At 39.3% G+C, this 27,711-nt stretch overlaps 1 protein-coding gene across 2 annotated transcripts in view; it reads left to right on the plus strand.

Moving 5' to 3' along the window:
* PDSS2 (decaprenyl diphosphate synthase subunit 2) overlaps positions 1-27,711 on the plus strand; it is a 110,377-nt gene that overhangs the window by 68,371 nt on the left and 14,295 nt on the right. For both annotated transcript variants that reach the window (XM_015858767.3, XM_085543658.1), the window contains exons 4-6: positions 17,884-17,958; positions 25,633-25,803; positions 27,473-27,604. In XM_015858767.3, the coding sequence (XP_015714253.2) occupies positions 17,884-17,958; positions 25,633-25,803; positions 27,473-27,604 (378 nt within the window). The remainder of the gene's footprint in view (positions 1-17,883; positions 17,959-25,632; positions 25,804-27,472; positions 27,605-27,711) is intronic.

Genomic DNA, 27,711 nt, shown 5'->3' on the forward strand with positions numbered 1-27,711 from the left:
CAGTCCATTTCTTTTTCTCAGGCTCCAAGTCCCGTTTAAAGGGGAATCTATCTCTTACCGCTATCAACATCCGCTTCCAGAGGGTGTAGGACTGATTTTGGCATGTGCCTATACCTCTGTCCACACGTGAGTCCCTGGAAATGCTACCCAGTTGGCGAGCTTCACTGCCATCGAGCCACGCACTGTTGGCACCATTGTCCCAGCAGCGAAGTAACCAAGTGACCATATTTTCTTTTGGCTGACGTGTGAAATCCTTTCTCAGATCTCGAATTTCACTCAGTTTAAAAGATCGATCAATAATGGTCGTAATACTTTGCTCACCTTTTGCTCTATCAGGAGTCCCAGGTGTTAATGTTGGCAGCTGTGTTGATGAGGCTGCCCCATCTATAAGTTTGGACTCGAGAAATTCTCGTAAAGAAAATTTAGCTTTTGGCTCCTCGTCTGACTCTGACCCTGACTCTGACGCTTGTGTTATTTCCTCCAGGCGACCTTCCTCCTTCTTCCTCTCTCCTAACTTTCTCTCTCCTAACTTTCTCTGCTCCTCTGACTTCTTCTCCTCCTCTAACATCTTCTTATACTGCTCTAACAACCTCTGCTCCGCCGACTTCCTCTGGTCTTCTGACTCCTCCTGCTCTCCTGAGTCCCCCTGACCTCCTGAGTCCCCCTGCTCTCCTGAGTCCCCCTGCTCTCCTGAGTCCTGCTCTCCTAACTCCCTCCGCTCTTCTAACTCCTTCTGCATTTTCTCTATCTGAGTTGAAACTCGTTTTGTTTTTCGCCCTCTTACAGGGGCAACCAGCATTGTATCTGGTGCCCCCGGTGGTTGGTTAAGTTGGAGTACATACGGTTCAGACTTGAGGGTGTCGCATTCTGCCCGGAGATTGTCGTACCTGGACTGGAGGTCTTTGTGTTCAGACTGGAGAGCGTCGTAGTCAGACAGGAGCTCGTCGTACACAGACCGGAGGGTGCTGCGACTGGCTTTGAGGGCGTTGTAGTCGGCCTTGAGGTCAGTGTACAACGAGTCAATAGAGTCATGTTTGAACTGGAGATCGACGCACTTACACAGGAGGGCGCTGTGCTCGGACTGGAGAGTGTCGTGCTCGGACCGGAGGGCATCGCGCTCAGTCTGGAGAGTGTCATGCTCGGACCGGAGGGCATCGCGCTCAGTCTGGAGAGTGTCATGCTCGGACCGGAGGGCATCGCGCTCAGTCTGGAGAGTGTCATGCTCGGACCGGAGGGCGCCGTGCTCGGACTGGAGAGCGTCGTGCTCGGACCGGAGGGCATTATGCTCGGACTGAAGAGTGTTGTGCTCGGTCTGGAGGGCATTGTGCTCAGTCTGAAGAGCGTTATGCTCGGACTGGAGGGCATTATGCACAGACTGAAGAGTGTTGTGCTCGGACTGGAGGGTGTCGCAGTTGGATTGGAAGGCATCATGCTTGGCCTGGAGGGTGCCGCACTCAGACTGGACGGCGTCATACTTGGACTGGAGAGTGTTGTGCTCGGTCTGGAGGGCATTGTGCTCGGTCCGGAGGGCATCGCGCTCAGTCTGGAGAGTGTTGTACTCGGACCGGAGGGCGCTGTGCTCGGACTGGAGAGTGTCGTGCTCGGACCGGAGGGCGTCGCGCTCAGTCTGGAGAGTGTTGAGTTGGGATTGCAGGGAGCTTTTCTCATCCCAAAGTTTTTCTGCGTCAGCTCTAAGACTCTCTTTCTCGTACCAGATTGAGTCTCGTTGGTACAGGAGATCTTTTCTCTCAGCTTCAAAAGCTTTTTCTCTCTCTACCTTCTCATCCCAAAGTTTTGCTGCGTCAGCTCTAAGACTCTCTTTCTCGTACCAGATTGAGTCTCGTTGGTACAGGAGATCTTTTCTCTCAGCTTCAAAAGCTTTTTCTCTCTCTACCTTCTCAGTCCAAAGTTTTTCTGCCTCAGCTCTAAGACTCTCTCTCTCAGGAATGGTATTGACTAAGGCCCAATAAGCATTAGCTAGGCCCAAAATCATTTGTGCCTCCTGAGATCTGCCTGAGCCACAACATTCCTGCCTCAAATATGCAATCAAACTCTCAGGATTCTTCAAGTGTTCAGGAGTGAAGCTCCATAACACTGAAGATGTCTGTCCTTTGAGAATCTCTTCAATTCCCTGCCACTCAGTATTCTCTGGTTCTAGGGAAGACTTCCTCCGGATGTTATAAATCCAGATACTGAGTGAGATTATTACAATAATCAACAGTAAGTTCAGGGAGATTAAGAGTGTGACCCACTGATCATTCAAAAACTGCATAAAGGATTCATAGAAAGAAAGAGGAGCACGCTTAAAAATCACCATTTCTGTATAATTAGTTGCATTAGTTGCTCCCTCTGGAGCTGTATACAGATACGAAGTGAGCATTGCTAACCATGCTTTCAATCCATTATACAATTGTATAGCTCCATAAGGAAAAGTGGCTAGCTTAAACATGGCCCAATATGTTCGGAGCGTCTCAAAAAAGGAACCAATGGCACACAGTCCCTGGTAAAACAAATTTAGTAGAGAAAACATTTTTTTTTTTTTTTTCCTCCAATAGAGAGAAAAAAGTAAAAGAAAACAAAGCTCAGCAGTGTTTATAAAATATACCGGAGTATTGGCAGTCCGCCTGGACTTTCAAGGTCAAGCTCGCAGGTGCAGAATCGCAAACACGAGATAGCTCCTTAACAGGGAAAAAAAAACTCGTAGCTCTGTTAAAAGCTAAAAGAGCAACAGAAGAAAACACAGAAAAACAGCAACTCAATGTGCCCGCATTCTCCACCAAAATCTGTCACGGTTTGAACTAAAAATCCACCTGCGTCCGTGACAGGGGGCCGTAGGCCCCGGAGGGGCCCTAGGCCGAAAGGAAAAAGTTAATTAGGAAAAGAAAACAGCGGCAACGATCTAAGGAGGCACACTTATTTACTAAATACTATATCGAAATACAGGATAACACAATATAATACAATATAATTGAAATTGAGCTAACGAATCAAGCAAAATAGGAGAGAGAATGAGTCCCGTAACCGAGAGGCCTACTGTAAATCTAGGCGAACGGCTGAAGGCTCCCACACACTCCCCTGAACGCCAGAACTCGAAAGAACGTCAGTCTGTTCTGCGACAGAGTTAATATAGAGTCCAGGTCCCGTGACCTATCGTGTTGTTCCCTGGGAGATGTAGTCTTCTTCTGATAAGTTGCAGATTCAGTAAAATTATTCATGCTTTATATGATGTTATGATGTGGAATACTGATAGCAAAATTACAAAATTATTAAACCATGACACTTATGTATAGAATATCCTTTAAAAATCAGCATGCTTACATTATAGCTGTGGATGGATTAACAGGATGCTACTGCTGTGAACATCTACTGGAAGACTGCTGTGTTGGCAACTTCAGTGGATGTTCTGAAGCAGTGTATATATAGGTAGAGATGAATGAGTGGTTAGTTTGGTGGATTTTAACTGTGTGCTGTGGCATCCTTGTGACACCTTGAAGTAGGGCCCCTCTAGCAGACTGCAGTCTGAAGGCACATTTGGTTTGGTGTTTTTGCTTTGTGAAAAGTTTGACCATCTTAGAGAATTCATAAGGGAAGACACTTAATCTCTTGTCTACACAGCCCTCAGGTAATAAAATTATTTAGTTAGGCACTTGGTTACCCTTGAGTGTTGGATTGCCCAATTAACGTGGATGTACTGGCTTCTAAAAGTCAGCTGCAACTCAGCTATTCCGCCAAACCTAACAGGCAATGTGTTTCATGATGAACAAGTTGTGTATATGTGTGATCACAGAAAATGAATCTCATGGAAAACTTGAGAAATCATCTTTCTGGTTGGTTTGCCTGTCCCGAGACAGAATCAGCTACCCTAAATCATTCTGGACATGTTTGTCTGGCTTCTTCTTAAAACTTGTCATGGTGGAGAGAGATTCATGAGCATCCCTGTGCTGTCTGGTGTAATACCTAGCTACGTGTATGGCTGGAGTTTTGTGGACTGAAAACTGTTGTTCTTGGCAGGGAAACCTTAATACATGCGAACATTGCCGCCATATCTTAATGTAAAAAATAAATGTGTGTCATATGCATGATTGTCAATGATCAACACAGTTTTAACCCTTAGCTTAGTGAGGATGTAGTTTTTAACTTATGGAGTTCTCATAATGATTAGAGTTGAGTATTTCCATACTGCTTTGATCATCATTGTAACAGTGTCTCTCAAATGTGGTGTCATTTCTTTATGTAGAGCTGAGGTTCAGTAGAAGGGACAGGAGAGTAGGTGTCAACCTGCTGGAATATTGGGTTAAGCTGTTACAGGGAGAACTGATAGGAAATATTTTTTAGCAGTTTTGTAAAGAGTTTTAGTTATCCCATAATAAAAATGGGTGGTAATTAGCTTTAATAATTATTGTTGATTTGTGTCCATTAATTTTTTTGTACATAATAGGAATCTTAAGACAAAGCAAAGCATTTAACTCTACATTTTTGTTGTTGTTGTTGTTTCCTCTTCTGTGGAAACATTTATAAAATGCAGCACCTTTGCATTTATTACATCATTAAGTATCGCGGCAACAACTCCCTTAAAGGCTTGCCAGGAAACAAGCCTACAGTAAAATGAAACACAAGTGCAAAGAAATATTTTTTCCTCTTTTTTTTCCTTACTATTTTTTTTTTTTTTTACAAAGTAATCATATTGTATGTCTGAAAAATCCTGCCAAAACATTTTAGCACTTTTTTCATTTTTCTGACATCTAAATACTTTCATAGCTTCTACATACGATAAGTGGGATGCCATTATGGGAACTGATTGACTTAGTAAATTATTCTTTTTCATATGTCTAACCCAACTAGCAAAGTTAGAGAAATTGAAGTACAAGCTATAGAAATTTCTTGACAGGTGCAATGATTTAAACATACTGTATTTATTCTTTTGTAAATGATGAATTTTCAAATCTGGCATCTGTTTTTCAGCAGTGTGAAATAACTGTGACTTTTTTCCTTCATAATGTTTTGTTTTCTTTGATGGAAAAAGTAAAAGTCTCAGTGCTGCTTTTTGCTGGCACCCATTTGGTAGCTCAGCAATTGGCTAGTGAAATGAGCAGCATGCATTGTATGTGGCGGTGACCATGGTAGACTATAACCTCTATTTAGGCATGCATAATTGTTGTATCATCTAGAATTTAAAGGGAATTTGAACATTACCTGATACCACTGCTACCTAGATAATTTTATTGTGCCATTAAACTCTTGTCTAAGCTTGCGTATGATGCATTTATCTCTGTGCTTCTCTCGGGGCTGACAATTAGATGTGAAATTCTGTAGTCGTAATGAAATGCAGAGCTATTTTATAATTGCCAAGGGTAAAATTAGCAAAGTCAATTATTTTCCCTTAGGCTTTTCCCTGTAGATATTAAAAGGCTGCAAGGTAATTGCCTTAGGTAACGCTTTGATTTTTAAATAACATTAAATATAGGAATTGTTGTTGTTAATTTGTAGTAATTTTCCTCTTCTTGCTAGTGCTGTAGAATATAACCACGCTGATGTTAACAGCATTCAGGGCTCAGGGTTTGTGGGTTTTCCTTTTATAAAAACAAATGCTTTTAGTTCTCATTCATATGTTTGCCAGTGTTATGCAAAAGGAGATTTTTAGGATGGAGGGTTGCTTTTTTGGATGGGGGTGGGGAAGAGGGTTGGGTGTTTTTGTTTGTTTTTAATGTGTGTGGTACAAACACTCGGGATTTCTTGAAATGACAATTAGAATGCCAAAAACAGTACAGCCTCCTGTAATACTAATACTGGTTTTGTGCTATGGTGAAGTCATGTAATATTGGTTGTTTGAACACACACAATAATTCAGAAGAGAGCATTCTCATTTTCTACTCTGTGAAATTGAGACATTAATTATGATTACAAAGTTGGCATTAATTGAGTCTTAAAACTAGCTACAGAAGGGCAACTATATTTGTGCAAATTACAGCAAAGTTTTCAGCTGATTTGAATAATAAAATCTGTTTCAAATGAATGGTGATTTCTTCAGCTGTAAAATCTTACATTGATTAGATTGCATATTTTCTGTTCTTCCATGTTAATTCTTTGACTGCCTTTTTTCTTGTCTTGTATTCTTGATAGTGGCTTTTCTTGGCTTTCTGATTATAGTGATAAGTTGTGTTGCTGATTGAAGAAAACCTTATTCCAAAACTGCACCCTGTAGTAGATTGGACGTTGGATTTTATAACTGAATTGAGCACAAAGAGCATCTGGGTAGGATCTTTTAATAGATGAGGTGTTGGCAGTGGTTATAGAAGTTAGTAGCCTTCAACAAGGAAGAGGATGGGGTTTTTTGCTAGTTAAAAATTACACAGCAACGTCTGGTGATGTGCTGACTTGCTGGACTGGAATGTGTTTATTTGGGATGATAGGAGGGGGTTGTTTGGTAGGTTTTCTCATTTTGTGGTGTTTTGATTTTAGAATCTTGATGAAGTATTTATAGAAGTTATTGTAAACATGTAGGTTGTGGGAGAAATAGAAAAGCAAATGATGCTTACCTAACAAATGACGGTACCCCCAGTGTGCGTAAAGAAATATCGGTTGGTTCTTTGTTGCCTTCTGAAGATGATATGACTTTAAAATATGTTATCGTGCTTTGCCTAGCCGTGGATGAGGGGTTGAAATTGCTGGCAAGATTTTGTTGCGTGAAAGTGCTTCTTTAGTAGTGAAAAGTATTAGTTTGGTCTTTGAGTTCTGCCTAAGTAACCTGAACCTCTTATAATAATTGTAAGGTGGTGTTCATATGTGAATGCAGCAAACATAGCAGACATTAATTGCAGTTTTGCCATCTGTTAGCAAGAAATGTGGTCTGGACATTTTTAACACAAGTAATGTGTGAATATTGACCAGGGTGTTGTCAAATATTTTTCAGGGTATATTACAGATTAGTTGGATGAAACTTGTTGCAGCTTTAAAGCTGTAGCTTGTTAGATCATCTCTAATGTCTGTTCTCTTATGAAACCATAGTTAGAGTGCATTAATGATGTAGTTGTGACCAGTTTTGTTGCTCCCACAGTCTGAAGGCAATGACACATAGAACTCAAATAGGATAAAAAGAGTCATTTTAGTGCAATACTTATGATAAAAGAATCTAAATGTATTGCTTGCAACTCCACAGACAGGCAGGAAGGCATATCTCTTAGAAGTAAACAAAATAAAATATTTTTTTTAAAAAGAGAGGAAAAAAAAGCTTAATCCAAACCACTTTGAAATACCTATAAGGGTCGTGTTCTTACTACTGAAATTCTCAGAATGGTGCTGCTCTTCCCTCTGTTGGAATGATTGAGCTGCACCAAAGCACTTCAAATCTGCAGCCTGAAAGCTTGGAATTGAGTTCAGGAATCTTGTCTGTCGGTGCAGAGCTTTGCCAGCAGACCACATCACAGAGTGTTGTTTTATTAGGCTTTATTTGTTTATTGCAGTACTTAGATAATGGATGCATTTCCTTATGTTCAGTTTACGTGTTCCTAAGTGCACGTGTTATTAACAAGATAGGGCTTGTGTTAGCATAAATGTTAACAAGTTATTCATGTAAATCCTTCTATTGAAACAATCTGAATATGCACTTTGCTTCCTGAGTTCTGCTTGCCTTGAGCCCTGATTTGTATTTACATAGTATCGCTTATGGTCCTATTGGAGGGAAGGGGGGCGGGGGGAAGAGAGGGGAATAGGTTTTGAATTTGAGGGACTTGATTCGTTGGCACCAGTAAGGAATACACAGTTTCCCCTTTTTGAAATGAATTTTTGAGAGGAAAAAAAAAAATAGTAGAAGAAAAAAATAAGCTTCAGAATAAACTAACTTACCATGTCTGTCTTGCTGTATCTTCGTCTGAGGGCAGCGTGCTGCATTGAATGAGGAGTAGGGCAGCTTCTATATTGCTGAGTGGTTTTAGTATAATTTAGTATTTCGGAGTGCCTCGGAAGTGAGACTACTGAAAATTGCAGATAGGGTTGAAGAATTGTGAAATTATTTACAGAAGGTATGGTTAAGGAGCACTGCTTTCTCTGGGAAATGGAGAAGGAAACCAAGTAAGTAATGTAGTGTTTTGAACATTTAACCCAATATGAAATGACATAAGACAACTCAGTTGTCCTGATTGAGCGTTGTTATAGAATAAAGCTGTTGTTTGGGCAACCCTAAGAAAGTAGTTCTGTATCTTAAAATATCTCAGGATTAGTATACAGCTTAGCATAAATTCTGTTGGAGAATGCAGAGAAGTTTTCATTACTGAGAAGTGAGCTGTTATATTAAGTCAACTAAGAATACAGTTATTTAATATTCTTAGGGTGTACCAGAATCCAGTAATTCACATCCTTCTGAGAAATGAATTTGAAATCCTTTATATTAAGGTCAAAAGATTAGCATTTATTCAAATTGATACTTGATAATGTTGGTTTTGGGTTTTTTTTTCTCCCAAGGCACTACCTTAAAACTTTTGTTCAGCATTTTTGCTGTCAGTAGAGGTAAAAGTTCTCATGGTGATGATGAGAAAATTGTAGTCATGCTTGTGAATCTCTTGATTCTTTGTGCCATCCCCACTGCCCCTTTGCATGGCTGTGCCAGTGGAATACTTTCTTAGCAAGCACATCATTTGCCTTTGTTTTCAAGCAGTAGATTTGTAGCCTCTTAAAATAACTCATGAGCAAATGAGGCACTCGGTTTTCTGAATCTTTCACATTTTTTTTGCCTGATTCACTTTTGCTGTCTGTAACTGGTAATAAAATACTTGTAGAATTTCATTACCTTAATGGCTGTGATTATATGTTTGAAAAGCGATCTTTTGGAGAAGTTAAGTTGGAGGATTAGGTGACACAGCTTATTAACTTATTAATTTCACTGAAATTCTAAAAATTAGAATTAATCTGCAATTGTGGTAATAGATTAGAAACAGTCTCCTTTTTGATGATCTGTAAAAGAGTTCTTTTGCATTGCAGTGAACATGAGGTTGGGGATTACATCTGCATAATTGAGTTTTGCTTCCTAATCAGTGTGTTCTACACGTAGGCCTTTTCTTTACCTTAGTAACCTTTTGCACCTGCACTGATTTTTAAAGCTAATACTTACCATAAACTTTCCCCAAACTAGGCTCCACTGGGATTAGGTTTGCCCCTATAAAATATGTCTGTATTGAAAGAGTTTATTTTCCTGTGGTTCTTGGCCATGGCAGTGCTGGAAAATCTTGTGTTTAGATTTCAGTCTGTTTTCTGACCTCCCACTTCTGCATGAAAAACTAGTTTAAAAAATATAAAAAGAGAAAATTCTACCATTTCCCTTATGGACATATCTATGACTTGTAACCAGTGCCTTGTAGCAGAGTGACTGCTGCAGAGCGTGGAAGGGCTGAAACCGAAACTGGTAGCAAAGTACATTCTCATAGACGTTGCTGTGAATCATCAAGTCTCAGACTGAAGATCTTTGCCAAAAATACATCACAAGGGTTGCTGCATCCCAGCTGCAAAACCCAGCACTTGCACTTGTTAAACTTCATGTGGTTGATGCTTGCCCAGCACCCCGGTTTGCCAAGATCTCTCTCTGCAAGGCCTCTCAGTGCTCAGGGAAGTCAACAGCTCCTCCCAATTCTATCATCAGCAAACTTACTTAGTATGCAGTGGAGTCCTATATCCCGATCATTTATAATAACAGTGAAGAGAACTGGCACTGAAATGGTAATGTCGCCATCCAGGTTTCTAAAAGCATGAATAATCATCAGAGGCGAGTTCATACAGAAATTATCAAAGTAGATTTTTCATAAAATTGCAGGAGGTGATGTCTGTCCTCAGTGAGTGAGATTTGCATATCACCTTCATTCTTGTAATAGCTCAAACAGTGGAATATCACAAGTTCCGTTTTCTCGGCTTTATTTGAAGCCTGTTTCTTAACCGTCATAGAAGATTCATATTGAGAGTATGTATGTAGTAGGGTGAAAAGCAATGGAATCTGTTTGTGGTGACATACTGTATTGACAGTATTTTCTCAAAGAGCCTTTTTTGACTGAGGACTTAACGTATTTTGACACTCATCTTTGTTTGGATGGGATCTTAGGGCACATTTGTTCCAGAGGTGGACTTTTATTATTTTCTAACAACACAGTTAATAGATTATGCAGAACTGAAAGTGACAGCATATAGTCAGATGTCCACCTGAAGTACAGCTTCAGTAAAGAATATGCTTTTTAGAAGTGAAATTAGATTTTTGTAGTGATTCATTTGCAATTCAACACAGAGCAATACTGATAGAAATGTAAGATTTGTCTGGATTGCCTGTCTTAATGTCCCAAGAGCCTGGCTACTCTTCTGAGGAATACGCTAATATTTACCGTTCCTTAAGAGAGTATTTAGCATCTGCTTTGTAGTGCTAGTTTTCTTTCTCTAAAGAGATATTCTTATTGTTACTTGTGCTGCAGAAGTGCATATGCAAAATCAGCTGTGCTCCTTCTCAGACAGCTGCTACTATCACAGAGTGCTCATGGTTGAAAGGAACTAATGGAGGTCGTCTAGACCAAGCCCTGGACTCAAGAAGGGGCACCCACAGTGTGTTGCCCAGCAGTGCCATGTCCAGTTGGTGTTTGGAGCTTTGTCTCCTGGAGGAGAAAGCCCCTTTGGGCAGCCTGTTCCAGTGTATGACTGCCCTTACTGTAAAGCGTTATCGTGTGTCCAGATGGAATTTCATGTGTTTTGATTTGTGCCCATTGCCTCATCCTTTCAGTGGGCATAACTGAGAAGAATCTGGCTCTGTTTTCTTCGTTCCCTCCCTGCAGATGTTCTCACACAGCGTACTGCTAGTAGGAAAAAATGTATGTTGTAAGTAGGGTGATAGATTCAGTATCTTCCTCTCTTCTTGCACCACAAGAAGGCTGGTCTTTGAAGCAGACCTTCCTGCAGTGAAAAAAATTTTGGTGAGTGTCTTTACATCAGGAGACACTTTACTGCAATAATGCAGTTAAGTACATACTATGGTAGCAGTTTTGTAGATAAATTAATTGTATTTTTGAACAGAATACTCCTGTTGGCTAGCAAGAGGATTTAATTTTTGGATTGACAGAAACTGCTGGTTAATAATAGCATTTTATAGTTCAGCAGCATTTCACTTCAAGAATCTGATTTCTGCTCCTGGTACATCAGAGCAGGCTGTTGATTTGATAGTTTTAACAAACATCTGCAGCTCGGTTTAGTTGATTCCATCTGTCAGATGCTACGTGATATTGCTTCTGATGCACATTTATTCAGACATAGTCTACACAAAGTAGTTAATACCACTTGCAGTGAATCATTTTTGTCATCCTGAAGCTGATAAAAAAATTTTTTTTGTTCATTTTGTGGATTAAAATCTACAGTTTCTTTGTGAAAACACTCAGCTGTAGTGGTTGTCTGCCCCAGCATGACTGGACATAGTGTTTTTTCAACCATGCTGTCTTGGATCATTTATTGATCAGGAGGGTTTTTATAGCTACAGAGCCCTGTAGTCCTGGTACCATCTTTGTTCACTGTTTTTGTATGTAAGACATGCAGAGAAATAGATACCCCTTTGAAAAAGGTCAAGTTGAAGAAACCACATACTTCTTTAACCTGAGTCACTCAATAATAGATGGCTGAGTGCTTCAGTGCAAAGATATGTAAAGATTTCTGAAGATATTAGTATAATGCATAAGAAACCAACTGAAGGTAGGGAAGAGATAGTGACATTTCTTCTATTAGTTTTGTTATCATTAAGGAAAACAACTGAGTTATGCATTGCAACTCTTTGTGTTTGTGTAAACCCCTTCTGTGGATAGTGTTACCTCAGTATAAAAAGGAGTCACTTAACTTTGTGGAAAATCCTCAAGATAAACTGACCTTAAGTTATGTATTAAAAGTATTAATAATGTTTGAATTGACTGCTGATATTTATTTTGAATATCTATACGTTGTTTTGAGTATGAATCTAAATGTGTGTAGTTACAGCTAGGAAGTACCTTTTTATCAAGTTGTGTGTGTGGGTGATGTGTGTACTTTGCACCTCGCGTTTTTCTTCCTTCATTGGTAATAGAGTGAAATAAATTTGTTTTCAAAGAGCACTTAAAATTCATTTAGAAAGCAGATCGCTGTGAGGAGTCTTTTTCATGTGCTTCAACAGGAAGAGTGGCTGCTTAAAAAAAATAAATAAAAAGAAGGACGAAAGAAAAAAGCTCAAGTAGTAAATCCAATAGGGTACAATAAAGATAACATAAAATCTTGTAGCTGGCATGCATCTCTACATGTGTGACTAATGACGCTTCAGGAGATTACCAGGGAAGAAAATTAAATTTCAGTATTCTTGGCATTCCATAGAGTTTTTGCTCTCTTTTTTTAGATATTATTGAACAATCAGAATTCTGCCTACTGAGTTTCATCTGTAGCTTCTTAGTGTGGCAGTGCGTCTGTGTCAAATGCAGGAGAATATTTGGTTGTAAGAGTTTTTCATTGAATTTTTGTGTGTGAAATATTTCCAAAAATTAACACTTAGTAATGAGAGTAGAGAAAAAGTAGCAATACGGTCAAATGTAAGTTGAAGTAAGTTTTATCCTTATATTTAATGTTTCTTGGCTATATGATTTTTCTTATTGGATGGTGAAGTCTTGCAACATCTTCAGTTTTGTTCATGAGCATCAAGGGGGTAGGGTCTGTCACAGCAGATGTCTAAGGAAAGAATATCATTCCAAGACCAGCAGCCCAAAGAGACAGAGGGAGACTAAGAAGGAAAAGAATAACTCATGGCTCTTCTTGAAAGGAATTTGGCAAAGCTACAGAATTTTTTCAAATAGAAATCAGAAGGGTGAGGAACAAAGACATACCTGTTGTTGTGTTCTCCCTACTGCTGTTTTCCATTTCTCCCCAAAAGCTTCATCCTTTCTCTGACATTCCCCTTGAAAATATCTGTTTGAGTCTGGAGAGATACTGTGCTGCTTTTTCTAAATAACCTGTTTAACCAATACCATTTCAGCTGCTGAATTTCAAAACTACAATTAAAAAACACCACGTATTGAATGGAACTCAAATTCATTCTGTTTTTAAACTAGGGAAATTGGGAAAAAATATATCTATTCAGTGTTGTGTTGCAGTGAACTTGAAAAAACATATTGCAAAGATGATTGCTTGAGTTGCTGAGCTGATGGCAGTAATGTCTTCCTTTCATCCACTGTGTTCAGAACTCCTGTGAAGAAAGAGCATTGCTCAAAATCCCTTTTTTTTTCACTACATTTGAAGGAATTTGTCACATCTTACTTTTGAAGAAAGCATTCTAGTCCTACCAAAAAATGTCTTATATTCTGAGATTTCTCTGCACTTGTTTTAATTTCACTTTAATAAAAATAAGTGGATTAGTTTTGTTTTTGTTTTTGTGGGCACTGGAAGCCAGAACTGGGCTGCTACACCTGTGTCAATGAATACTTGGCCCTATTCTTTGTCATTGTGTACAAAGAATTATTTGAGAATTATGATCTTGAACTATCATATATGTTGGTCACGAGTGACCTATCCAAAAGATTTTGTCTGAGTTCAAGAAAGGGAGAGAGGAGTTTCAGTGTGCGGTTGTTGGAACATCCCAAGCATTTTTTGAACCACCAGGACAATTTATATTTGCATCGAAGAAGTTAGAGTGTGAGCTCTGCTTTGCTATGGAATCAGGCATGTTGTGCTTATGTCCAGAATTTATATCATGTCATACACTTTCTCTGTCTAGATAGAAGGGAATATTCTAACTTTATCCATGTATTTCTTTTCCCTGTGTTCATGGTAAACTGATGGCCTGTGTCAAGCTTTTCATTAGCCATACTCTCCAAGACCTCTGCAAGACTGCTCTCAAAGAGTTCTGCTCCCAGTCTGTATACATATCTGGTACTGCCCTGACCCAGGTGCGACACTTTGCATTTGGCCTTGTTGAATCTTATTAGGCTGATGTGGCGCCATTTCTCAGGCTTGTCCAGGTCCCTTTGGATAGCGTTCCTTCCTTTTATTGTGTCAACTATACCACCGAGCTTAGTTTGGTCTGCAGTCTTGCTGAGTGTGCTGTCAAGTCTTGAAGTGTTAATCGCGCAACACCCCTACCTCCCCATGGGGGAAGTGAGGGGAAATAGGAAAAAACAACTTGTCAGAGATAAGGGAACTAATTTATTAAAAGGAATGTGAGATAATACAGAGTAATTAAGAATAATACATCAAATGATCTGAAAACAGGAGGAAAGAGAGAGAGCCCAACTCCTTATTGACTGGCAGTCATGACTGGCCTCCTGGAAGGGCAGAGAGCTCTGTCTCATCACCCAGGTTCAGAAATCACCTGGGAAGTACTGGAGACTTCAGGGAAAAATTAGTTAGTCTCTTCTCAGTGTATCCACTTCTCACACAGCTAGAACCCTCATGAGAATAGCTGAGACTGCCAGAGCTTAGACCCAGGAAGTTCAGTTCCCCCGTGCTTTGCTCCAACACCAGACAGCTTACTGCATGATGTCATGGTATGGAGTACTGATAAAACCAGGACAATGTGTACTGAATTCATCTGTCCATGTTGTTGATAAAGATATTGAAGAGCACTGGTCCCAAGACAGGTCCCCAAGGGACACCACTTGTCACCAGCCTCCACCTGGAGATTATGCCATTGACTACAGCCCTCTGGCTATGACCGTCACAACGCTACAAAATGTTTAGGTTCTACTTAAGGGGGGAAAAAGAAAAAAAGAAAGGAAAAAAAAGAAGAAAGAAAAAGGCAAAACTGTTGGACAAAATTTGTTAAGAGAGTGTGAAATGATCTATGAGATCTTTAACTTGTCACCTGCAAATCCTTGGCCAGTCCCTGGTTTGCTGCTAGGCTTCCTCGCTCTTTGATGGGCAGAGAAGGTACCACTTTGGGTGATACTGATGCAGAATGGAAAGCAAAATATGGAGTGGAAATTCATTTTCTGTCAATACAGAGCTACTTCTCCACTAGGAGAGACTAGGATTCTCAGAAATGCATGGAGGAGTGAAAAATAGTGGGGAGAGAGACTATGAATAGCCTGCCTTTGGTCTGTAGAGATCCTGCTGTTTTGAAGCACTAGTTCTCGCAGTTCTTTCTTCTCTTTCCCAGTCTTTGAACTTCTTCAGAATGGAGCTCAACCTTCAAATGATAACAGAAGGAAAACAGTTTGGAGCATGTGATTTTCATCTACCTTTCCTACTCTTCAGACTTGCTTCTTAGAAATGTTGAAGAGCTGAACAGGGCACTGGTGCAACAAAGCACAGATGAGAACAGGGGCGACCTGGATGCTGTTTTCTGCTCTTCCACTGGCATGTTACATGACTTTGGGGAAAATAAATTCCCTATTGTTCTTTTTCTCTTATATAAAACAGGAATAAATAAATTTTACAGTGGACTTTAATTGCGTTCAAATTTTCTGATGAATAAAGAAGAACAAATTGGTGTATCATTGGCCACATGAGTGCTACTGAATCTGTAATAATCTTTCTTCCTCTTTGTCAGTTTGGGGCACAGAGGAAGAATACCTTTTTTCCATGTTTTTGATTGCATTCTTCTGCACTCAAGACCCCAGGCCACTGATGTTATGTAGCAAATACTTTTCATAGATCAGACTAAGGGGCAATGAAGTAACAGAGACTCATGCAAGCATCCCACTGTGCTCTTGAAACTGGAACTTCATTTCTGGTAATGATCTGTATGGCCTTGTGTTTACCTTAGAAAAATAATTTGTGAGAGAAAAGGAGAAATTTGGAAAGAATTATTGCTGTTATTTAACACTTAGTGAGAATATGTCATTGAAGGCCTAATAGTGTTTAATATATAAAATCTATTTCGTAAATATGTAACTCTCTGAAGATGTTTTATAAACTATGAGAGGAAGAGGTACAATTGTCCACAAATGTTTTCACTGAGATTGTTTTAAAGTCAGTTAAAATTGCCTTTGAGAGTAGAGTTGCACTAAAAAGAGAGGAGAGATGGAAAGGAGAAACCCCAAAACAGGGTCTTGCTCAGTCTAGAGTTTCAGGAGAGAGAGGAAGAGGTCTAGTTATCCAGAGCCAGATGCATTGTTAAAGTTCATACTATCACTTTGACATTTAGAGTAGGACTCAGTGTCTTTGTAAATTCCTCTTCGTATTACCAGTGTAGGTCTCTGAGCTCAGACTGTTTCACAAACCATAACATTTTTTAGCGAGTGATTGATCTGTATTATGTGTCCTAGCCATCAGAAGAATCTTGGGATGTTGCTTGTATAAACTGTAATACAATCTGATCTTGGGCATTTTGTTACAGACTTTCATAGACCTATTGGCGATACTCAATCCTCCTGGATTTGGGAATAGTGCTTATCTGATACCTTTTAAAAAAAAAAAAAAAAGAAGAAGAAGAAGAAGAAAAGAAAAGAGAAAGGAGAAAAAAAAAAGCCCTCATTTTCTCTGTTCCCCACTTAAATAACTCAACACATCTGGTAACACTGTAGGATCATTGTCCTTTCAGTTCCTCTGCAGTTCATATTGCTACAATAATTCTTAGGTATCTAGTTTCCTAAAGGGCAATGTGATTTTTATTTTTTTAAGGCTGTTTTTATGGGTCTTCCAAATTAACCCATATGCATTGCAAGAAAAAAAACATGACTTTTAATCAGCAGCATTTCTAAAGTTAGCGCTTGCTCTGTGTGTATGAATATGTATACGAAGCAGCCTTAAAAAAAACACACCACCTTTCTGCTAGTACTGAAAACTAACATGCAAATGTGTTTTTATTATCAAATAAGGTCTGCCCAAATGTTAAAATATCTTTCCGTTAGGGGTTTTATCATTTGACTTCTTGTGTTCAGTTACAAGAATGATAAAAACTGAAACTAAATCTTTTAATTCAATAAGAATGAGGCTGAATTTAGGAAGCAAAAAGGGGAATCAGATACAGAATCATATGCATAGGAAATGAAGCATTCAAGAAATCAAAACTGCAGGGGTAGCCTTAAGGTGTCCTTATTTGGAATGCCTGCATTTAATTTTACAGTAAATCTGAGTATTTTGTTCCAATTAAGACAGTTCACGTGCACAACTCTTAAACTGTACAGTAGTTCCAGGGAGACCATGGAATGCTTGTTTTACATTCTGGATCAAGTTCAGATTTTTAGGCTTCACTTGAATAAAATAAAAAGTCTGAACCCTGAAGATAATACAGATTGATAAATCTGATTTAATCATTCCCGTGTTGCAGACTTCCAGAGTATGTGGTACAGCTGAGCCTCAGGCCATGCGCTAAATACATCCACAGTGCATTCCCAAGACACCCGAATACCAAATGATCACATTTGAAAGGTTACCTTTCCATGGATTCTGACTTTTCTGTATTAGCCGCGAAGATTAGAATTTTAACAGCTCCCAATGAGAGGTATTGTGAAGTGTTTACTTGGCAGGAAAAAAAGAACAGCAAAACAAAACCAAGCCCAGATGAGGTGTTGTCTTATATTCATGAACTGGGATTTGGTAGCTCTGCGAATGTCCTGTCAATAAACTCCGTAGTTCATACTTCAATTTTTTAAAATCTTTTTTTAATATTTATTTTAAAATATTGGGTTTTATATATTACTGTCCTTCTAAAATTCTTTTTTAAACATTGGGTTTTATATATTATTTAAAACTTTGATAGAAGAGTTACAGCGGCGCAGGCTTTAGCAGGGAGACAGGATCGTGCTTGTGCAGAATGTATCCTGGTAATTCCTGCAGTCCTTCACATCTAGCTTTATACAAAGGAAGTTGAAAACCATGTACCTCTCTGCAAGTCAGGCAGTAGCTTTTTTTCAATTATGACTTAATTTACTAGTAAAGATCTAAGCCTGTTTTTGTTTTTTCTCTCCTTTTCTTTTACAGGTTGTGGAGCTCATATCAAGTGCTATTGGTGATTTAGTTCAAGGTATCTACTATGAAAATTCAAGATCATCTGAGGTAAGAATTTCAGTAATTTGGCATACTCGAGACATTTCGTGGTATTAATGTGACTACAGTAAATGCTGCAACTTTTTAATCTGTTTGAAACGGGAGAGGAAGGGGGAGGAAGAGAATGAGCTGCAGTCATGGTGAGGTTCAGCACTGACGTCACTGTGGCACCTGTGAACACTGAACCTTTGCAGAAATGCTTCAGTGTGTTCTTTTTTGTGTTTTAAGTTTGATAACTTGAACATCTGTTTTGGTGCTGAGGAGTTAGAAATGTAGTACTGCACTTTTCTCCACTGTAGACTGTGTGCACGTATTGCAGAGTTGGTGTGGGCAGAGGCAGTGGATGACAGTGTTTCACACCAAATAATCATTTCTCTTTTCAAAGGCAGTTGTGGGTGTCCTCTGCCACGGTCTTGTTTTTTAATTTGTGTGACAACAACCATAATGAAGATGTAGCAAATCAGGCCTAGGTGCTTTTGTCTTCAGTAGAATATTTAAGGAAATTTGTTGAGATACAAAAGACTTACATGAAGTAAGTTGGCACGAGCTGGATGTTGGAGCAAAACTGACTTTTATTTTGTATTGCCTGTATCTTAGCATGTGTAAAAACTGATAATTAAAAATTGCCGTAACCTCTGCAGGTCTTAAATAGCAAGTTTGCACAGTATGGCAACAATCAGCAATGTGTGTATGTAAATATGTATCTTAAAATCTACTGCAGTATATAGTTTTATTTCTTATGTTTTCTCATGTGCCTAGTTTGCCTCAGACACTTGTGTCTTAATGTTCAGCGTATGAGATGGCAGAAGTTTATGGATACATTTGTATGTGCTGTGTATTCAGATCGCTGTTCTGACTTTCTGTTGCCGTGTTGCAGTATGCAGCAAAATAAATCAGCTCATACAGGTTACAGCCACAGTAGGTTCCTGCATTGGCAGCTCTACACCAGGCAAAACCACAGTGTGCAAAACAGAGAGTGTCAGGCTGTGGATGTGCTACAGCTGGGCCACAGAAAGTGTTGCATACGATGGAGGCATGTTACTTCAACTAACCTTGCTTCAGCTTACCCATCTTCTCTTGGCTGAAGCCAGTTAGCAGGGAGTGCTCACACTGCTCCATTGAGCAGTTCCCTCTGGGGAGGTGAGGGCCTCTAGCAAGAAAGCTTTGTTGGGGGCTGCAGGCAAGGGACAGTGTGCTTAGAGCCACCCCCTGGCTCCTGTTCACAGTGGAGGTGTGGGAGCAACACTGAGCACTTGACAGTGCTCCTGCACCTTCTGGGTTAGATCTGAGTAAGCAGCACTTCAGTCTGCTTGCAAGGGCTGCGCTGGGGGTTTTACAGTAACGTAGATGGTATCTTTGAGATCTTTGCAAAGAAGTTAAATTGTATTTTCTGTGTTCAGGCAGGTTTCTAAATACAACCAAACCCCAGATACATTATATTTAGAAGAGCAACAGCTGCCTTTATGGTTAGGAGTAAAGTTCTACTCATTGATCTCATCAATGAGGTTGTATTTTAACAGTGGGTACTGTATAAATAAGAAGTGTTGTGGACTCTTTTTGGGCTCCTGCCATCACAGAAGGTCAAACTCTTCTTTTTCTTCATTTGGCAAAGCACCGAGCTGACAGTTCTGACGCAATTACATCATCTTAGAGGAACTTGAAAGTAATTGTTTTCTATTGCAGTACAGAAGCACTCCAGATGTAGACTGCAGAGGAAGTGTGAGTTACACTACATACAGCTGCGTGGTGTTTGCCTACCATGGCCCAAGTAGAAGATGCTTACTTTGTTTTAGTGGCTTATTCTGTCTAACAAGAACTGGAAGTACGGTATACTCTTCGTAGGAGAAATCCAGTTGATTCAAAGCATAATTTGAGTGGTGGCATAGCAGGTACTGAAAATTACATGACAGTGTCTGAAGTTTAGTTTTACAATGTATGTGGCCTCTTGAGACCAAGAGCAAAGAAGTGTAGCAACTTTTCTTCCTTTTTGTAAAAATTCGGTCCTTTATGAAATGTAGATCCTTGTTGTGTATTTAGATGTATCCCTGTCTCTTTTCTTGCTATTCTGTGGCATTGCCCCATTCATATGCTGACCATCTCTGTAGCAGAGATTGCAAAATGGTCTAAGTCAGCTATTAGTCTTTATTTGTACCTTTTGTGCATCTTCCTTCCATCACCAACTGCAATTTGACCAAAACCATAATTTGAATGACATTTCCTGGAGGTAAGACAAATACTGTAATCTATTCCACAACTAAGTCTCAAATGTCAAGCTTACTTTCTTTTTAACGGTGGGGCATAGGGATGTTAGTAATGACATTTTCATTGCTGGGAATATCTTCAATTTAGAAAAGTGGAAGGATGTCTTCTCACTCTTTTTTTTTCTTCTTTTTGAGGCAGGAAGGTTGTGGTTCTTATGTTAAGTGTGCCTTTAATTCAACTGTTATAAAACTTCTCAGTAGCATAAAATGGACTCATCTCTTGTTCAGCGCTGAGTTGTTTGAGTTTTGCTAGGTATTTTTTCTCTTTTACTTCAGATAAAAATAACTGAATTCACCTTTCCCCTTTGAGATCCTAAGTTCATGTTTATCCAAGAATGTACTTTCAGCTTGCTTCATTTGGATGACCCTATGGGAGAATTAAAAGGATCTTTGACCTGACAAGGCTGACCTTATTTACTACTGAAGATGTATAACGGATATAATGATTCGACAGCTCTCATTACCACTTCGCTCTCTGTAAAACTGCATGCAGTCCTGCAGCCATCCCATTGTAGTATGTGCTGCTTGGTTGTTCTTGATTGGGTCTTCACAGTGTGGGTCATTATATCTGTGTAGAAAGGGGGAAAATAAAGATTGTTTTAGCTTTTTATCTTTATTTGCAGTGGCAGTCCTACCTTTAAAGTGTAGGCCTCAGTTGCAAGCACAACCTAAAGATTAGGGCTACTACTTTTGTTGCAAGTAGTATATAGATGTGGTTGAAGATGTTGCATTAATGGCTTAAGATAATGTTCTGGACTGTAAACTGGAACACAAAGGGGCAGTGAAATAAATTTTTGCAGCTTTGTGCTAAATCGCATGTCAGAACCCCAAATTCTGTGACTAAAGGGCACCATTCCTGCTTCCATCTCCTCCTTCCATTCCTGCTTCCTCTCCTACATCTAGTTCTAATTTGGAAGTTAAAGTGTATGCCCTTAGCGAGTGCAGTGATTATATTTGCCTAACATGGCCCTCACTCATTATCACGGTGTCTGTTTTTAACAGAACAAAACACTGTGCTGGATCTCTTATTTCCTACTTTTAGAAGAGTGAAGGCTTCTGAAATGTTTGCCAGCTCACAGAATACTTTTGCACTTTCAGAAATCTTCTGTCGTAATATCCCAGACCATTTAACAAATACTTGAGTGCGTTGGATCTTGTATGTTACTTGGCAGACTGTTTTTTAAAGTATTATGGATTTCCATAGGAAACTGTAGTGTTCTTTTTTTTCTCACCTCCAAATAATCCAGCTGATGCTAGATTTGTGTTACCAAACCTCATTTTTAATATCAGAATGAGGCTGTTACATAAGATATTACAGTTTCAAAGATATTCTTCTGCTGGCCGTAAAGTATTATTGAAATTTTCAATTGAATTCTTTGAAAATGGGGTCGAATTAGTGTGTAAAACAACTATGAAAAAGAAATCTCTTTGTAGCACATACTCATTGTACCAAATAGTGATTTAGTCAGTATTAACAGGCTTAGACTAATATCAAACAGAAACTTATTTTCCTGCAAAGCACAGGCTGTATGCAGTGAGCTATACCCGTTCTTCGTTGATGTTTGGTCACCAGTCCTGCTTTGAGGGGTTGTGTTTTGGGGTTTCAAGGCCAGGTTGGATGGGACCCTGGGCAACATGATCTAGTAATTGTGGAAGTTTGGTGGCCCTGCCAGTCAGGGGGGTTGGAATTTAATGATCCGTGAGGTCCCTTCCAACCCAGGTCGTTCTGTGATTCTGTGATTCTGCACGTGTTCATCAACTGGAGACAAACAGATCCAGCAAGCAGGAATACATCTGTTTATAGCTTGTATGAACCACATGCAAGATGTTTTGCAAGGCCTTGCTGTAGTTAGAGAGATTGATAAGTGTATCGGATTTTACCTATGTAAAATAATCGTTCTTGATCGAGCTAATGTGAAACTTTTAAATATTAGAACTATTTCAGAATATTCCTCAGTGTTTATGTGGGTTATTTGCCTGTTGAGAATTGAGCTATAAAGCTTGGTGTCAAAGTGGTTCAGACATCTTGATGGTTTTGAGCAACAGCAGATGGCTGAGAAGGAGCTGCCATCGTATTGATTAAAATAAAGCTTCCCTTCATGTGATCTGTATCTGACTTCTACTCTTTCCTGTTTTTGCATATGATTTTGTGCACTTCTAAGAAACTATTGTCATTCATGTTTCTTCGAATATGTTTTCAGCTGAACTGCGTATAACCATTTTCTCTGGTGTGACATATCAAACCGCTTTTGCACTGGGGATACTTGTTACCGTAACAACGAAGACCTGCCCCTCTATGACCGCATATTTTGTCCTGCAAGTTCATTTTCTGAGAGTTCCACCTTTCCTGTTGCCTGGGATGATTGTTTCAGACCGAATTTAAATTACAGAAGTAGTTTAACAGAAAAAATCTCTCAACTATCCAATTTCTTTCTCACAAGAGAGTAAGTGGCCTTGACATTAATAAAAGTGGGAGCACCGTCAGCTTTTCATTTCCCTCTTCCAGTTACTGCTTTGAAAAATTAGTTTTTAAGACACCGATTCTTGGAGTTTTCAAATTGTGAGTGTGAATTATCAAAACATGTTTGCAAGAAAAGCAGACCTGCTGTTAGATAGACCCTTGAGGACCGTTTTTCTTGAGCATAACTGGAATAGAAGTGGTGATTGACAAAGGTGCTTCAGATATTGCACTCCCATGCCAGCACTCCTCAAAGTGCATCTGGACTTGGAATTGACTGCATTTTTGAGAGATGGTGAGGGATTCAGCTGTCTTCACCCAACCTCTGCTGCACAAGCAGCATGAGAGTTGATGGGGATCCAGACCCATTTCTTGAGGACAGAGCTTTGTAATGATGTCCCTCTGTAGGCGTGAAATGTCTGAGCCCTGTCCAGTACAGCTAGAATTAATAAAGGTAATAAACATCACAGTTACTTCAGATTTCAAAACGTCTCGAAACCAGAACTAGTTTCATTTCTTCCTTGATGTTTTAAAGTCATGTTTAGCTCTTAACATAGATAGTTGTGTAGGACTGCAGTGTTGCTGGCAGACAGTTGTATGGCATGAAAGTTGTCTTTGGTAAAAAATGCTAGTTCGTTTGTAAGAAAATCTTGATGAAGAAGAGTTGTGTTTGCCTCTGTTCTCTTAACAAGCAGAAGCTTTAGAAGTGTGTGGTCAGAAGATTTTCTGTGATTAAAATCAGCTATATTTTGGCTTGCAGACTTACATGCTAAGTCACATCCATATGAGTGTAATTCAGTTTTAGAACTTGCTTCTTTCTGTATCCTAGGGGTTCACAATACTATGTTTTTTAATGTCTTGGATTCTCATCGTTTTTTGGAAGTTATATGTCCATTTCAGATAGATGTAGCTTTACACTGTTCTCATCCCGTGGACAGGAGCTTCTTGTGCACTTCCAAACATCATCGAATCAATTTCCTCATGTGCGCTGAGTTGGAAGGGCTGTTTAAGCTGCTCCAGTTCCTGCATTATTTGATTAAGCCTGCATTTCTCTTACTGTTCAAGGGCTCAGGGAAGCTAAAATGTTCAACCCATGGATGTTCTGAAAGATATTTTAACTTCATAAACTGTTTAAGGATACCTTAAGAGTATGTTTGTCTTGGTTGGATTTAAAACAAATTATGATAAAAATCACTGCCAGTTTCCATTATCATCGAGCACATTTTAGTAAATCCTGTTCTTTCTCTGAGCAGATTGGTTGTTAAGCAAAAGATTGTGTTGCGTCTTCCAAGAGCTCCTGTTTTCAAATTTAAAATGAATGGATCTGTATCTGAGTTCAGGGGGGGTGGATGGGGAGGGAACCTATCACTTGATACAGAGGAAACTACTTGAATTAAATGCTCGTTTTGACATTTTGCCAGTCATGGGAATTTGCACATGCTCTGGGCTGAGTCAAGATATTAAAACAAAATTGCAACAGTAAAATGAAACACGAGGAAAATTCAGGCTTGACTTTGTAAGTTATCAAATATGTAATAGCAAACATGTGGTTTCTCTGTTCTTCACATTCCTTGTATAAGTTAATAGTATGTCTGAAAGCAATGGAATTTTGATACAGCACTGTGTTACTTGGCATTGCAGTATTCTCCTACATTTTCCATTAGTCTCAAATTATCCTCTCCCTTGTAACGCAGCACTTCTGAGTGATATCCATAAGGGGGGAAAAATAGAGCTGAATGGGTGGATTCTATTTCATTTGTTACCTATTTCATGACAGATAATACCTTGTGAGAAAACTATAGGGTCACATAGAACTACTACGTGCCCATTGCTAAGTAATTTAATTGATGTCACTTTGAAGGAAAATACTTGTTATGTTGGAGATTTTTATATTACTCTTTTGAAGAATGTTTTGGTTTAGTGTATGCTGTATGTTTGACTGAACTGAGAAATTACCAACTTTTTAACTTGTATATGCCTGATTTTTTTTTCCTGGAGTTTCTCTTTACTGGTTTTTGCTTTTTATAAGCAAAACAATGTGGTCTTTTCTATTTATTTCTATCTTCTATTTGGAGAATACATACAGGTGTAACAGTGATGTGTATATGTGAGGAAGTTTACGTGTCACATCTAGCTTTGAAGACTTAGTAAAACAGTAAAGTACCAACACAAATGAATTCATATTTGGGGAAGAAAAGATGGGATTCATGTTAACTAAAACACATTTCCATTTTGTAGGAAGAAATTCCAATTAATGTTTTAGATATAGAGGATCTGGGAAAATGTTAAACATATTTGACCTTAGTATCAAGGTGATAAAGTTCACTAGAGGCATCACTGAGATTTCTGTTAGGCCTCGGGGAAAGTTAATACCCGGTTTTCATCATCAAACATGGCTTTATTTATTTGTTTTGAAATACTTTCAGTTTTTCCTGGAAAGGAAGAGGTACGAGTCCTTCATCACTCACCTTCTTCTTTTGTAGTTCTACATGCATTGTCGTGTTGTTTTTTTTTCTCAACTGCAAAGAAGAAATGTTAGTGACTTCTGAGATGGCATCCTGTTTGTTTGGGATTGATGGTTCTTAATTACTGGCAAGAGGCTGAAATATAGACATACTTTGCTTTCTGATTTCGTTTTTTCTCCCCAGTACTGCAGAGGGAGTACAATTGACAGTTAATGTTCAGGGTAATAATGAAGTCATTTAGAAAAGGATCTATGTGGAATCTGTTGATGACTCCACATATTTTATTTGCTGTTCTTTTTGAGCAGAAAACAAAAATTTGTTGTTTGTTGAATTTTCTGGCGTATTTATTCTGGTATTTTTCTCTACCTATCCCCAAAAGCACTTCTCCAGAGTTTTGTTACTTACCACATGTTGCATTTTCCTCTGCCACAATGCTAACTTCCATGAGCTGACAGTTGCAGTTTTGGTGTTTTCATTTTCACCTTTCTTTCATTTACAGAACTGTCTTACAGATGACATCGGAATATCTACATGGAAGGAACAGGTTTTCCTGTCACATAGTGCCTTGCTGGCGAAGAGCTGCCAGGCTGCAATGGAACTAGCAAAGCATAGCACTGAGATTCAAGACATGGCATTTCGGTATGGAAAGCACATGTCCATGAGTCATAAGGTACACCTTTTTCTTTCAATCTGAGATTTTAAAATAGGAAAAACTTGCAAGATGTGTTGGTTTTGAGCTCTGCTTTGTGACACCACTAAGCCACAGACCTCTGTCAGCAGGTTAATGGTACTGAGAGATTTGACCACTGCCTGGTATAACATTTACAGAAACTGCTGATATGAACAGTGCTTATGAACTGGCAAAATCACGCTTCTGGCTGTGTGCTTTATTTCATTTGAGGCTCTGTTAAAAGTCCCTCTAGTTCATCTGTCTGTAGTAGCTTAAAGCTTTACTTTCCATGATCATGTGTTCTTCAAGCCACCGTCCCAGCAGCAGGAATTGCAGAGGGAAGCAGGTATTGGGTGCCAAGCTGCCTCCATGCAAATGTTTGTGCCAATGAGTTCAGCTCCCTGCAGTAGCACATGAGGCTGAGGCAGGAGCTGCAGTGGCTGAAGTACTTGCATCTGTTCCCTTATGTCTAACCTGCTGTGGAGGTAACTTCCAGAGGGAGTAAATGCACAGTGAGGGAGGTAACCAGATGACAATAGCAGCAGCATAAACTTCTGCAGCAGTAGGATTTCCCAGGGAACGTCCAACCCTCCCTCATGCTTAGGTGAGACAGTCACTGCAAAATGTCTGTGCAGGTTTAAGATTTCTACTTGTCCTCTGTGGGAGCTCACTGGCCTTACATAGAGACGTATCTCTAGCATTTTCAAGTTCAAGTCAGGAGTGCATCCACTTAGTCAACTTTTGTTTGAGTTAAAGTATTCCAGTGTACGTAAGCTGCATTTTCTTCACTGAAAACTGGATGGAAATATTTTCTTCAAACATTGGAAGTCTTTCAGTCCACAGATACAACTACAAAGCAAAATACAATAGGGAAATTCAGATCTTCAGCACTCCTGTTTTGCCTTGCATAACCACTCCGTCTGTATTGCAATACTTGTAAATGAAGATGTTGCTTGAGACAGGCAAATAGACCTCCCATCCGCTTCTACTCAGTTGGTTTATGTGGTTTCTAGTTCCTCCAGGAAAAGGAAGTGGTTTTCAAAAGCATAACTTCATTGACGTACAAATATTGCTATGTGCTATTTCTAGGTACTACTCTGAGAGTAAACTACATCTAGTTCAGACTAAATCTTTAGTATATGTAGTGTATGCCTTAATACTAATACTTCCTCTACTGACTAATATGGTTATGTATAAAGGATTGCATGATTTTCATAGGAGGCTACTAGCTGTGTAATATTTCCTTGTCAGGAAACAAGTCATACTGCATCAATTTATTCAGTTACTGAAAAGCAGGTAGAATGCATTGCCCTTAACAGACAAAAAAACTGATCTTCTCAATGACGACTAAATCATTCTTCCTTGTATATTTTTTTCCACTTCTTTCCATTTAACAATTCCTTACCTGACTGTCCCACCATTTGCCCAGCTCTGCAAGCTGTCCTTTATTTATTTGGAGATACTCTACATACTTGTCTTCATGACAGTTTTCTGCCACTTAGTGCTTCTCCCTGTTCCTCTCCCTCCCCCAGTCTTGAAGTGCAACCAAAATGCAAGTGTCGAAGCAGAAAATGGCAAGTAGCTGTAGAATTGGGATGCTGGCTTTGAATTGATAGATAAATGTATAGTCTGCTTCTGGAAGCTTAAAAATTTTTTTCTTCTCTTTCAGCTACATTCAGACCTTCAGCCATTTGTTGAAGAAAGTTCTAGTGATGCCATGGCCTTCAGTTTGAATTGTGCTCCTGCAGTCCTTCATCAGGAGTTTCTTGGAAGGGATGCATGGATTAAACAGATCAGAGAGGTAAATTAAAACGTTGTTTAGAATTGCCTACTTCTATCATTTCCATCTCTCTTCCCATCTGTGCTTTCAACCTACAGAGAAACTCAGAAACTGACATCAGATGAGGT

This window comes from Coturnix japonica, chromosome 3 (assembly GCF_054131305.1).
Source record: "Coturnix japonica strain WE chromosome 3, WE-NBRP24, whole genome shotgun sequence".
Lineage (NCBI taxonomy): Eukaryota > Metazoa > Chordata > Aves > Galliformes > Phasianidae > Coturnix > Coturnix japonica.